At 52.9% G+C, this 13,550-nt stretch overlaps 1 protein-coding gene across 2 annotated transcripts in view; it reads left to right on the forward strand.

Moving 5' to 3' along the window:
* Positions 1–13,550, forward strand: part of TBC1D10A (TBC1 domain family member 10A) — a 28,971-nt gene that overhangs the window by 7,705 nt on the left and 7,716 nt on the right. For both annotated transcript variants that reach the window (XM_043901360.1, XM_043901361.1), the window contains exon 2: positions 10,213–10,312. In XM_043901360.1, the coding sequence (XP_043757295.1) occupies positions 10,213–10,312 (100 nt within the window). The remainder of the gene's footprint in view (positions 1–10,212; positions 10,313–13,550) is intronic.

Below are 13,550 nucleotides of genomic sequence, written 5' to 3' on the forward strand. Positions count from 1 at the left end.
CGTAAGCTGAACAAGCAAGGAAACTGTGCCTGGAAGCCAGGGTTCTGCCTTTCCAATTTTCCACCTTACCAAAGCTGGTTGCCTCTGTGTGGCCACTCCTCCCTCTTCCTGTCCCAGCCTTAGGACTTTCAGCCCAGCTCCAAATGTCTATACTTCTCCTAGTGGGTTTCTCAAGTTGTTTTTCTTGGCTTTTTTCTTTCTTTCTTTAAAAAAAAAATTTTATTTGACTGTGCTGAGTCTTAATTGTGTCATGTGGGATCTAGTTCCCTGAGTAGGGATCAGACCTGGGCGCCCTGCATTGGGAGCAGGGGTTGGGAGTTCCAGCCACTGGACCACCACTGAAGTCCTGTTTTTGTTGTTGAGTTGTTATAATGGATGGCACACTTCCTATCCCAGGTCCTCCACACATAGCACCTCACGCAAGATGAGGCGGGAGCAGCTGAATGCTAAGGGAGCCCAGGAACATAGTATGGAGAACTCTTGTTCTTCCTCCCTGCCTTCTGGGCCCTGGATTCTGTGTGTCCAGAAGTGGTCCTTCCTAGCCAGCCACATTTGGAGGATGCTTCCCTTTCTGTCTTGATTTCAAAACAGGAGAAACTAAGTTTGGGAGATCCTGGGTTCAGGACACCAGCAGACTGGCTTCAAGCCCTGGCTTTGTCACTTTCTATCCATGTGACCTCTCTGAGTCTGCAGATGGGCCAGGTGGTGGCGTTGGGAGTGGGAACTGACCTCATGTGAGTTATAGTTATGAGTACTAAGGAGATGATGTTGGTAAAGTGCCCAGCAGTGTCTACCACCAAGTAAGGGTTCTGTGGTACATGGTGGCTCTTATAATTCAAGTGTGAATTATCCTCTAAGGTTTACTTCAGGCCTTTGGCCTAATGGTGAGAGAACAAGGCAGCCTGGAAGATCCATACTCCTCCTTGTGCTCTGCCTACATACCCTTGGACCCTGGGGGCAAGATGGGAGCCAGTCCCACTCAGCTTGTGGTCTGGAGCTTTCTGACCTGCCAGGGCAGGTTGGGAATCCCCCAGTCAGTTCCTCATTGAGTCATCTGGAACAGGGCTGCAGGTGACCCTGACTCTGAGGGCCTGATGCGAGGGCCTTGTCTTCTCTTTGGCGTGAAGATAAAGCGGAAGTGAGAACAGAGGTGGGTCTCCTGAAAGATTCCATTCGAAGCAGGCAGTCGTAGGGCTGCCTGGGGCCTCTGCCCTCTTGGATAGAGATAGTCACTTGGGGAAGAAATCAGAGTTTGCTTCACAATTACCCCCACCCTCCTGTGTTCCTCGTGAACTTTCACCCTGGGCTCCCTGTCCTGCCTCTGAGTGACCCCCTCCGTCCTCCTAGCACAGTCACTTGGTCATGCCACTTTGCAGAAGCTTCTGCATGGTGGACCAGGCTTTCGCCAAGACCACCGTGTTTAACTCCGTGAGATATGGTTATTATCATCATAATCTCCATTTTACAGAGGTAGATCCCAGATCCCAGAGTGGTAAAGTGACTTGCCAAGCATCACACAGCATGTGGCTCTGTGTTCAGGGAGTTCCAAGCTCCCTGGGAAGAGGGCTTGCACCCACCCAGCCGAGTGGATAGCAGCCAGTGCCAGAGCTGAGTGACAAAGCAGAAGAAGGGCCTGAGTACACCTCCCAGAGCTGTCCTCTGCTCCCCTTGGATGGTGCCTAGTTACTGGCTTGCTGAAAAACCTGAATTTCTACATCTGCCCAAGGGTGGGGTGGAGGTGATAATTAGAGGACCTATTTCATATGCTTGTTGTCAGGATTAAATGAAATAATCTAAGTGCTGAGCACCATGTCTGGTCCATAGCAAGTGCCTGGTAAGGGTTATAACAGACATTCAATTATGTTAATTGAATATAGAATTATAACGTTGTAAAAGGCCATCATCAAACACATCTGGGCTCAGCCCTGTGCTGGGCTTCAGGGAGGATCTGTAGCTGGACTCAGGCCAGGGAGGGAGCGCCCTTCATCAAGCAGTTTCTGTGCCCATGCTTTTCCCATCTGATTTCACGGAAGAGGATAGTATTCCCATCTCACTGGGGAGAAAGCTGAAACTTAGAGTGCCCGAGGTCACAGAGCGACCGAATCTGTCATCAGACATTTATTGAGCACCAGCTAGGCAGCAGGCCTGGAGAAGGGCATGGCAACCCACTCCAGTCTTCTTGCTTGGAGAATCCTACGGACAGAGGAGCCTGGTGGGCTACAGTCCTTGGGGTCGCAAAGAGCCGGACACGACTGAGCGACTAACAGAGGCCCCAGGCTCTGTTCTAGTGTCAGGACACACTGGGGAGAGTGGTTGGCAGAGTCCCTGCCCCCCAGGAGCACACCTTCTCTTGGAATGCCGCCTCAGTGAGCAGACGGGACAGTCAGGTGGAGAAGCCAGACTCGCTCCACTGGACTGCTCACATTCCCCGAACACACCAGGCTCTTTTCCATTAACGTGTGCTTTCTCATCCTGGGTCTTCTGCCTGATGTGCTGTTTCCCCTTTCTCACCCTGGCCACTTCCTGTCACCCTTCAAGGATCATCCCAACAGTCAGCTCCCCTTTAAGGTTTTCCCTGAACACGTGCACCCCTACCCTGGGGGCTTCTTGCAGTCTCCTAGCACCTTCCACCCTCCTCCTCACTTCTGTGATAGCACCTCTGTGTGGGCTAGTTATTTACTCCCCCATCTGTCTCCTCTGCCAGATTGACCTCCTCAAGGGCAGGACCTACATTTTATTCAACTTTGTAGATTCAGGGCCTGGAACACATCTGGAGAGATGTGTGTGGAATGTAATGAGGTGCTGTTTGTGTTCTGTCCCTTCAATGGCTAGGAGGGACTTTGTAGAGATGAGAGGCTGGTCTGAATGAGGCCTTGGGAAACAAGTGGGACTGAATTAGAGTCGGGGTAGGGGTGAGGGTGGGCAGCTTAGAGAGAGGGCCATCTAGAAATAGGGCTGGGGGATGTGCAGAGGGACTAGGAAGGCCTGGGAGCCAGGGCCTGAAGTTCTGTTGAACAAGGAGGGCAGTAGGGAGCCTTGCAGGAGTCTTGGCAGAGATAAACAGTGAGTCAAGACTAAATTGATAAGATCTATCAATCAAATCTAGCAGTTTTGTAAGGGTGGGTGAGGGGAGCTGTGTATGAGTCATGGTGCCCACAGTGATATTGTGAGCTGAGGACCCAGTTGCCAGTGGGGAGTTTCAGGTAATACTCTGCCCGGTAGGGGTGGGGACTTGGAGAAGAGATGTCCCCAGTTGAGAATAGTCTCCATTTTCATTGTTGTTGTTTAGTTGCTCAGTTGTGTCTGACTCTTTGCGACCCCATGGACTGTAGCCTGCCAGGCTCCTCTGTGCATGGGACTTCCCAGGCAGGAATACTGGGGTGGGTTGCCATTTCCTTCTCCAGGTGATCTTCCCAACCCGGGGATGAAACCCGCATCTCCTGCACTGGCAGGTGGATTCTTTACCGCCGAGCCACCAGGGAAGACCGAATAGTCTCCATACCTTTCTGCATTGGTCAGAGAGAGCTGCCCTGGGGGTTTTTGCTCTGATCTTTGCCTTTCCCTAGCTGAGTGGGAGTCAGGGGAGGGGGATTCCTTGCTTTTTGGAGCCAGCAAGGCTGGTGCTTAAAGGAACTATTTCTTGCCTCTGACATCAAGGGGGGTGGGGCTGTGCCGAGTGGAGAGTTGGGCAGAGGCCCAGGGCACGGAGGCCAGAGATGGGTGGAGAGAACCTGTTTACTATTGTGCGCTGACCCAGGGCTGGAAGGAGCAAAGCCAGGGAATTCCTTGTGGGAAAGGGAGGCAGGCCCAGACCTAGCTTGCACGGGGTGTTGGGGAAGACTGAAGCAAGCGGGACTCTTTCACCTAGACCGGGAGCCTGCGTACTGCCCTGCCTCCATGCAGGGGCTGCCAGGCCGCAGGAGGGTGCACCGGGCTGCTGCAGACCATCCTCCTTCCCCACACTGACTCACAGCGCGACCTCGGGCAGATCACTTACCCTTCGGTCCCTAGGCCTCCCTCGCTGTCTGGGGACTCACTCCAGAACCTTACAGGCCTCCCAGCCCTGACCGTCGGCCATTTGTAGATCACCAGCCCACCCTCTCTTGCCTTCTCGTTTCCTATCATGGATGATTATGGGGCTGGCATAAAGGCTGTTTATACTTTTAGTCATCACCACCGCTTAGATTAATGAACTCCAGAGTTTGTTACTCAGTGTGCAAAGTAGGTCAGCCTTTTTGTTTAGCCTCACTCCTTTTTCCAGCTCTGGGTGGGAGAGAGGAGTTCCCCCACCCTTGTTGTCCCTGGATCTGTGATTGTGCATCCAGTTCCCGATTTCCCACACTTGCATCTTGCTCACTCTTGCCGTCTCGGCACAGAGAGCAGTGGTTGTCTCCTGGGTGGTAAAGGAAGAGGGGGGGACCGTACCGGGTACTGAGGCCCTGCTACACGTGGGCCACCAAGTGCTTACTGGATGGCTCAGTGCCCAGTGGCATCTCTACTTCCAGGCTGTGTGACCTTGGATGGATTACTCAGCTCTGCTAAACTTGAGTTTTCATGTGCTTCCTTGGGGAATTGTGTGCCTGCGTAGTGCTGGGCAGAATGGTGCAGAATGGGTGCTGGAAGTGTGTCCATTCTTCCTGTTTCATGTGGTCTTTACTGCTGCCCTCCAAAGGGGTGGCCTTGCCCCCGTGTTACAGGTGGCGAGCTGGAAGCTCACAGAGTGGCAGAACTGGGTCAGAAGCCAAGAGTTACAGTCTGTGTATCACTGAGTAAACGACTTAATCTCTTGGGGTCTCAGTTGCTTCCTGGGTAAAATGGGGATAGTCCTGCCCTGCTCTGTGTGTGTGTAAACCAGTCAGATGAGAAGAGGGATGTGAAGGTGCTAGGCAAGCTGCAAATACTGGTCACCTCAGTGCTACCATTAGCTGGCCACCCACCAGGCTGGGTCCTTATACACATGTATTCTTCATTTAGACCTTATGTGTGTGGTCCCACTTGAAGATGAAGTTGAGACTTCAAGGTCTGTCTCCCAGGTGGAAGAGCTGGAATGGAAACCTCGGTTGGTTGGCTTCAAGGTCCCCACTCTTTTTACTGTCTCCCACACTCCACATGGCCTTCCTGACGGTTGAGATGAGGAGAATCCATCCCGAGGTCTCGACCTTGGACCTTATGCTTGGGCTGTGTTTCTCTTTGTTTGGGCTGGTTTGGAGAGGGAGGCTTAGCGGAGGGGGGTTACATTGGTTCCTTGGGACCAGGTTTATCTGACACCTTTGCATAAAGGGGTCATGGGCACAGGCACCACACCTGGCTGAGTCTGCCAACCAGGGGGGCTGAGGCATGCTTGGGCGGAAAGTGCATGACTGGAAGGACTAGGCAGAGAGAGCTCGGTAGCCAGGTAGCCTTGGGAGCTGGTCTTGTCCATCTCGTCTCTTGGAAGTCTTCAGCTTCTGGGTTTGGGGAGAAGGTTGGGGAGCCTGGCATCAGTGGGCTGTCATTGCTGCCTTGGGCCGTGGCATGGCACAGCACAGCTAAGCTTAGTTTAGCTGAGAGCCCAGCAGAATCTGGGCTCAGTCACTCTCTGGCTGCACATTTCTGTCCCCTCTGTGCCTCCCTCCCCAGGAGGTGGTGGTCAAGGTGTACTTGTGAGCTTTGCCCATCCAGCATATTGGCCTCACTGAGCTCTCCTAGGTTTGGGCAGGCTGCTCACTGGGACAGTCAGAGCACTGGAGGAAGGCTTAGACTGTCTCCAGGGGGTTGAGGGCCAGAGATGGAGCCCCACAGTGGCCTCTGGAGAACGGGCTGATTTCCTCCCAGTCTTCCCGGGGCGGGAGAAGCAGCACAGGAGTCACTGTGGCAAAGGAAAGCTCTGGTTTTGCCACTTAATAGCTTTGTGACTTTGCCCAAGTCATACAATCTATCTGATTGGGTCAGGTTTCTCATGGGTCCAGTGGAAATAGTAATTAATCTGTGAGGCTCTCACTGGGCTACTAGGGGCACAAATACAATTGCTGTAGGCAGCAGTGGCTTGTAGCCCTGAAGGCAATAGATGAAAGTAATGATGTCATGGAGAAAACCAGGCAGGCATCTGTTGGTATCCGTAAGGTACACAGTGGGAGTTACATAGTTCAAGACCCAGTCCAGTTAGGGAGTGACAGGGCTGAGCAACATGACCAAGTTGTAATGAACTGCTCATTTCACATCACATCTTGATTCATTGGTGATTTAGTGCTGAAATCAATTGGTGATTGATGTGTGATTTAGTGCTGAAATTGATTTTAGGGGATTGTGACCAGTATTAAAAGAAAAAGAAGTAGGAAGTAGGATGGAATAATACAAAAATTGAACTGAAAATATCAGGTGCTTTAGTACATGTAGGAGTAAATTGTTTCATAAAATGTATTTTGGTTACCTGTGTATGTGTATAGTCTCAGTACAAAATGTATTTCTTACTGTGAGTTTCAGTTTAAAAACTTGGAGAGATGGTGTTGTAAGTAGTCGAGATAAACGTCTTCAGGTTGGAAGACAGCTAACAACATCTGGGCAGGCACAGCCGCCGTGTGGAGGCTTAGGGAGTGACCTTGGGGTTCAGAGCATGCACTGTGGACTGAGGCAAGCCTAGGTTTGAATGCAGCTGCATGGCCTTAGGGGCTTCCCTGGTGGCTCAGCGGTAAAGAACCTGCCTGCCAAGCAGAAGGTTCAATCCCTGGGTCAGGAAGATCCCCTGAAGAAGGAAATGGCAACCCACTCAGTATCCTTGCCTGGGAAACCCCATGGACAGAGGAGCTCGGTGGGCTGCAGTCATGGGGTCACGAAAGAGTCAGACATGACTGAGACTAACCAGCAGCATGGCCTCGAGAAGGCCCTTACCTTTCCTAAGTCTAGGGCTCTGCTTCTGGAAAGTGGAGATAACGTTGCAGTGGGTTATTATGAAAGGTATATGAAATTATATATATATATGTATTTTATGTAATATATATGTATTTTGAAAGATGTTGGTAAGGTAGTAAATGATTTTAAAATGGTAACTACGGTTGCTGCTGTTATTGTTGAAGTTGTCATTTTTATTATGTTGGGCCCCTAAAGTGTTGCTGTGACTTGGAGAGGGGAGAAGAGGCATTCCAGGTAGGGCTGGGTGGGTGACGAGGGATAATTACGTTTGCCTAGTATGAGGCTGATTTGGCTGAGACTTGTGCAGCCTTGGAAGGGGGTGTTGCAATAGACAGAAGGTACCAGAAAACTTAACAGTATGGCTTCAGCTTCACCTGGAGATGACGAAGGCCCAGCCCTGAGGAGTTCCACTAGACACCGTCCTCATTAGACTCTTTTGGTTGCGGAGACTCCTTCAGGCCACCTTAAGGACAGAGGAGTTTTCTGCAAGAGTGAGTGAAACTCTCAGACCGGAAGCATCCCCATGGGCCGTTTGGCCTCTTAAGTTGGTCATTTGGTCAGCCTCCCTGTCACTGGCAACTGGCACACACTCTCCCCCCACTGTTAGGAGGAAGCCACCTCAGGGCCTCCACACCGTCATGTCATTTGCAGAGATGCCCAGACCCAAGTCCACGTCACGGCTCCTTTCTGGGCATCTTTGGAGGGTCAGTTCACAAGGCAGGCCATCCAGTTGTATAGCAGACAGGCTCAGAGAGGGCAAGGGGCTATTGCAGAAGGAGTTTCTGTATCAGACAGCAGTCTGGTCAGATGCCCTCTGAGATCCTGACCCACCAGACTGGAGAGTTTGTGAACCTTCTGATTTTTAAAGAAAATGGATAGTGTCCAGCCATTCAGGAACACATTCTGTATGTGACAAGAAGTTCACCTATAGTTGGAATGTCAAGTGCTGAGTGCCAGGTACAGCAGGTGGTTAAACTCCTTTGCTATTGGAGGAGAGGCCACTCAAATGACCATCTTTCCTCCAAAATTTCCCAATTTAAGGTTTTGAAAATAAAAATAGATCTTTCAATGGACATATACATTTAAAGTAGTAGTGGATTTTTTGTTTGTTTCTGAGACGACCTTACCAAATCAATGGTGTAGTTTAAAATCAGTAGTGCCTTAGAATCCAGGAAATATGGTCGTTTGTTTTGTACCCGTTTGAAATTCCGGTTTGAGGTTTGATGCTGGGTCTTTGAAACTGCAAAAGCTGTTATCTGGCATCATTTAAAAGAACACTGAGCTTGAACGTGTTCCCCTGTGTATTTGTAGTTGGGAGACTGGGTATCTCTGAGGCCCTGCTGTCAGATCTTATCAGCAGAGATAGACTAGAGGGTCAGGGTGTCACATGGATATGTATTTAATCAGCTGGGAATTCTCTGGAAACTGGTAATCTCAGGCAAAAGCCTTGCCCTCTTATGAGCCTCCATTTTCTCTTCTGCTCAATGGGACGATTGGATTAGATGTTATCCACATCCATAGCTGCCAGAACTTCCTTTAGTGTTCTGTGGAACACCTCCTTTAGTTTTAGATAACTAGAAGGCTCATCCCCTGACTTCTGTGACTGAGTGCTTTGTAGTGATGGGAGGTGACCTGGCCTGTGATGCTGGGCCTTTGGTTTGGGCTCCCTGGGTGTTTGGGGGCTGCCTGGAGATATGCATACATTTGTTTGTAAATTACCTGATCTAAAGGTGTGGTCTCTGCTTTTCTCCTGAGGGGAGGGATAGGAAGGAGCCAGTCCTTGTGCCTTGGTTCTGCTTCCAGGTGGTGAGAGGGTGGGTCGGTGGCCTGTGTGGAGGGGCCGTCATCTCTCCTCGGCTAATCAGCTCTAGGGCTGCTCTCAGGCCCCTGCAGTTCTCCAGATAAAAAAGAAGAGGACCTGCCTGTTTGTGTCTGGGAGCTCTGCTCTGCCAGGGCCCCTCCCACTGCTCGTCCAACCAGTAAAAGTTCTAGCAGTGCATTTCCTTCCTGTAGAAAGAGAATCAGAGGCTCAAGGCCTGGGCCAAACCCTGGCCCCACTGTGTCCTGTTCCTGAGAGCCTCCACCCCGCGCTGCGTTCCGGGAAGTCAGGCAGTGCTGAGTGCAGGCCCTTGGCTATGACTGACTTGGATTCGAGTCTGGGTTTCTCCACTGACTTGCTGCTTGACTCTGAGCAGAATGCCCTTCCTGGATGTCTCACCTCTGGTGAGGCCAGTGCTTTTCTCACAGGGAAAGGGGTGGGGGGAGGCACAAGGAAGAAACGCAAGAGATCCATAATCTACTACTTTAAAAGTAATTCTGAGAGTGTGTACGTGTGTAGAGAAGGACACATACACGGTATTTTCATTGTTTTCTTACCAGTATTGCTCTGTAGGCTGAACACAAGGAAGGACATGTAGAGTACGCAGTCTTCAAATGCTAGTCATCTTCTCTTTGCCGCATGGTTATGTGAACTCAGGAACTTCCAGGGACTCCCTCCTTGGAAGGAGCCCACTCACTCGAAGCACCCTCTAAGCCAGGGGTGTCGCCCAGCCTGCCGCAGCTGCTTCAGGGCTGCCCAGGGTGGGTCTCCAAGCTGAGATGTTTCCCCACCAGCTCTCATGGGCGTTCAGAGCCTGTGGAATGTCAGTGCCATGAGGGCTGGGACTTGTTCTAGTCACAGGACTGTTCCCCACAGTCTACCCAGACGCCCTAGCCCTAGAGCTCTCTCTGCATAGCTGTGACAGCTGCTCCGTGAGTAAATGTGCAAATCTGAGTGGTGTCTGATGGGGCTTTGAAGTATATTTTGAATTTGGATAGGCAGAGACAACTTGGAGTGTTCCTGCAAAGGGACTGGCATGAGCAAAGGCTGAGAGGGGAACAGGGCCAGGGTGTAATTGGGGAAACCATGAGTAACTAGTTTTGTTAGAGTGCAGAGGTGAGCATGTTATCCCTGTACTTGTTTGACTAGTTTTTCGTCCAGCTCCGTACCGTGTATGCCGGTTCTCTGGAGAGGCTTGTTTATCGGCACAGATCCAGGGTGCGAATGCTGTGCTTTGGGGCACAGGTGCAGGCACTGGGGCCCCTGGCCCCTTGACACACAGGGGAGTGAGTGCTTGAACCTAGTGTCTGTCCAGCCTGTGCCTTCTGGGGAGGGCGTTGTGTTCCCTTGGCTCTGTGTTAGAAGGTTCGCGAGTTAGCCCCGAAGGGAACAGCGGGATGAGGGGCAGGGGGAGGGACGGGGACTGGCCAGGCTGGTACCTGTGGCCTCAGCCAGGGCCTTTGCTCTCTTGGCACCTCTGACGGGCCCTGCCCTCTGTTCCACAGGCTGGAGGAAGTCCCCCTGGAGGTTCTGAGGCAGAGGGAGTCCAAGTGGCTGGACATGCTCAACAACTGGGACAAGTGGATGGCCAAGAAGCACAAAAAGGTGAGGGGCCTGGCCTTAGGCCTGGGGCTGGGAGTTGCAGTGGGGGAGGCATGGGGCTGAAGAGGCAGGGGCTGCATCAGCACGGAGGAGCAGGAGGGTCTCCGGCCGCCCGCTGTCCCCCCACCGGCTTGGAAAGGGGGACAGAAGCTGGTCTTCCCGGATAACACCAGACTCATGCGGAGTTCTTTCCTCCAGTCACACTTCAAAGCTGCTCTCAGCTGAAGGCCCTTCAGGCAGCTTTCCTCCAGTGCTCGCGGGCAAGTCTTTACTACTGCCTACCAGCCAGGGGAGGACTTGATGTACTAATAGTGGCTAATGTGTGTTGACGCAGCGTGCTGGGCACTTAGCCGGGTCATCCTTACAGCACCCCAGTGAGGCTGGTGGCGGTGGTATCAGGTATGACTGATGGCAGAGTCAAAGTTTGAACCCAGGAGTCTCACTTCAGTGCCTGCACACTTCGCACCATAATAAGGGGCCTTCTTTACCCTCTAGATTAATTCGATGAGTTCCCTTTTGTCCCCTAGCCAAAGCAAAAAGAAGGAAAAGTGACTTCACAGTTTAATGGTCTCATAAAAATGAAAATACCAGTGGTTCTTTTCTGGTGGGCTGTATTTAGGCGCCAGCTCTGCCACACTGTAGGCGCATCCTTGTCCACCACACATGTGTTGATCCTGTTGTTCACCTTAGCAGGGTCTGCTTACTCCCTGGCTGAGAGGAGGCCTGTCCACAGTCCCACAGCCGGGGGACCCCCCTGGCCTGCATCGTCAGCTGACATGCTGGTCTGGGCCAAGCTGGCACAGCCGCTGCAGGGCCTAGCAGAAACCGAGGGCTAAAGGTCACACTTGGGCTTGGGTTCAGCCACACAGCCCCCACTCTCCATGCCCATGGCTATCGGAGTGACTTTGGGCGATCACCTCACTCCCCCAGCCTCAGTTTCCCTGCTCAAGTGGGAATGAGTGTCTTGTTGCAAGGCTCCTCCTGTAAAGCCCTGTGCCCGTGGGAGGAGAGGTGCACCCAGACTGGGGCTCTTTCTTACTGTTCTGTGTGGACTTTGGGGCTATCATTTTTTGCTTATTAGAAAAAATTTCACTTAAAAAAACACTTTTTTAAGGCAGTTGTTACCCAGCTGCTTCCTGCCTGACTCTGGGGTCTGTTTTCCTGCTTCCTCAGCCCTCGGGCCTTTATCCTGAGCTTCAGCTCCTCTCACCGCCTGCGGAGGTGACTCGTGGCTGGCAGGGAGATGGCTGTGGCATTCTTACCCCCGCCTCCTTGCAGATGGGGATTCCAGAGGGGAGCCGTGGGGAGCTCCTCTCCGCAGAGCAGCCAGCATCACTTCCTCTTCCTCTTTGCTTCCCTGGCACTGCGGTTAGAGACCAGGGCTACCCGCCCAGCCGGGGCCACCAGAGGAGGCTGCACTCCACCCTCCCCAGGGACCCTAGTGTACCGCTTGTCTCCTGCCGCTCTGGCCCCGGAGCTCTCACTGCCTTGCCGCGCCAGCTGGGTCGGGAGGTGGTGGCACCAGAAGGACGACACCTGCACCAGAAATGGATCCAGACCCGCCACACTGATGCTGAGTCCCCGGGACCCGGTCAGGCCCTGCAGAGAGACAGGGCGCTGGTTGGAATGCTGTCTTCCCCTGTCGGGCTCTGCTTGAAGTTTGCCCTGCCCTCCTTGAGCTCAGCAGCTGGGTGTGGCTTCTCTCAGTTGTCATCAGAACTCTCCTTTCCCAAGGCCTTACCTCAGATAATGGCAATTCCTGTGCTTTCTGTTTGCTGAGCACTCTCTGGCTTTACCCTTGCTCTTCCCCACCTCTGCCTTTCCCTAAGAGGTTATCATCTCCAGCACCCTGAGCTGAGGAGGCTGCCAGAGATCAGAGGAGGAAGGTTAGTCGCTCAGTCAACGTCTGACTCTTTGCGACCCCATGGACTGTATCCCGCCAGGCTCCTTTCTCCATGGGATTTCCCAGGCAAGAATACTGGAGTGGTTGCCATTTCCTCCTCCAGGAGATCTTCCTGACCTAGGGATCGAACCCGAATCTCCTGTATTACAGGCAGATTCTTTACCACTGAGCCACCAAGGAAGCTGGTTGTATTCCCAGCTCTCCATCCCCACCTCCCCCACCTCGGGCCTGGGTGAGGCCGGGCCGCTCTGAGAGCTTAGTGGACTGAAGGTATTCCTGGACTCTCCTCGGTCCTGAGCAGGCTGAGGGTGGTGGGGCTGCAATGATATGTGGGGGCCGGCTCAGCTGAGCTTGTCCCTGGGGAGCCTGAAGGGCCTATAGTTCTAGGTCATGTGCACCCCTTCGCCAAAGCCCATCCAGACCACGCGGCTTCCTTCAGGAGACCCCAGTCCCACAGCAGCGGGAAACTGTCCGTGGAGTCAGGCGGGTCCCTTCTGCTCCCTTCCTCTCCCCGCTTTGCAGGCAGTTCCAGAAGTGCAACTTGGCTCCTCTGACCAGCCATTCTGCTCTTCCCGCACTGCCCTCAGCCTGCCTGCCTGTCTCCTTCCTGGTTCTTGACTCCCTCTGACCCTTGGAAAGTTTTCTCTTGTTTGCGCTGGTCATCAGGAAGCCCGGGCCTCCTGTGCTCCCTTCTCAGCCTCCAAGGGGACTCTCTGAGGGGGTTTCCAGATGAGGGGACTTAGGAGTGAGCCCGGGGTCCAGGGCCTCTGAGTCAGGTGTCCTCCTGGGATTGGAGGGGCAGAGAGGAAGCCATCATTTGTTAACACCGACCCTTTGCACCACTTCTGATAGAATCCTAGTTGTTACCAGTTTGATCTTACAGTTGATGAGAGGTGATGGGCTGAGGTCAGTGCTGGATTCAAACCCATCACCCAAGCACCGCCCACTTCCCACTGCCCTGAGCCCCATCTCCACCCCAGGCCAGGCTGCTCGGTACAGGGGCCCAGGGCAGTGTCACTGGACAGTCCCCCACCCTCTTTCCAGGGGAATGGTGCCTCTGCCTTTGCCCTCAATCTCCTTGACCCTTGGCCTGAGGTCAAGGAGGATGATCAGGGCACCTGCCTTCGAGCCTCACTCTGCCCTGAAGCCTAGAAGAAGCTCATCTCCCCATGGGACTTGGAGAGGCCTGAGGAGCACCCAGGGCTCGGTCCTCCAGCCTGTGCAGTGTGGCTGGGAGTTGGCATGGTCCCTGATGGAATGACCTTAATATTATCCCCACTCTGTGCCTCAGTTTCTCCATCTGTGAAACACATGATGCTTTCTCAAGCCGGGTTTTGG

The sequence above is a fragment of the Cervus elaphus genome, chromosome 5, assembly GCF_910594005.1.
Source record: "Cervus elaphus chromosome 5, mCerEla1.1, whole genome shotgun sequence".
NCBI classification, from domain to species: domain Eukaryota; kingdom Metazoa; phylum Chordata; class Mammalia; order Artiodactyla; family Cervidae; genus Cervus; species Cervus elaphus.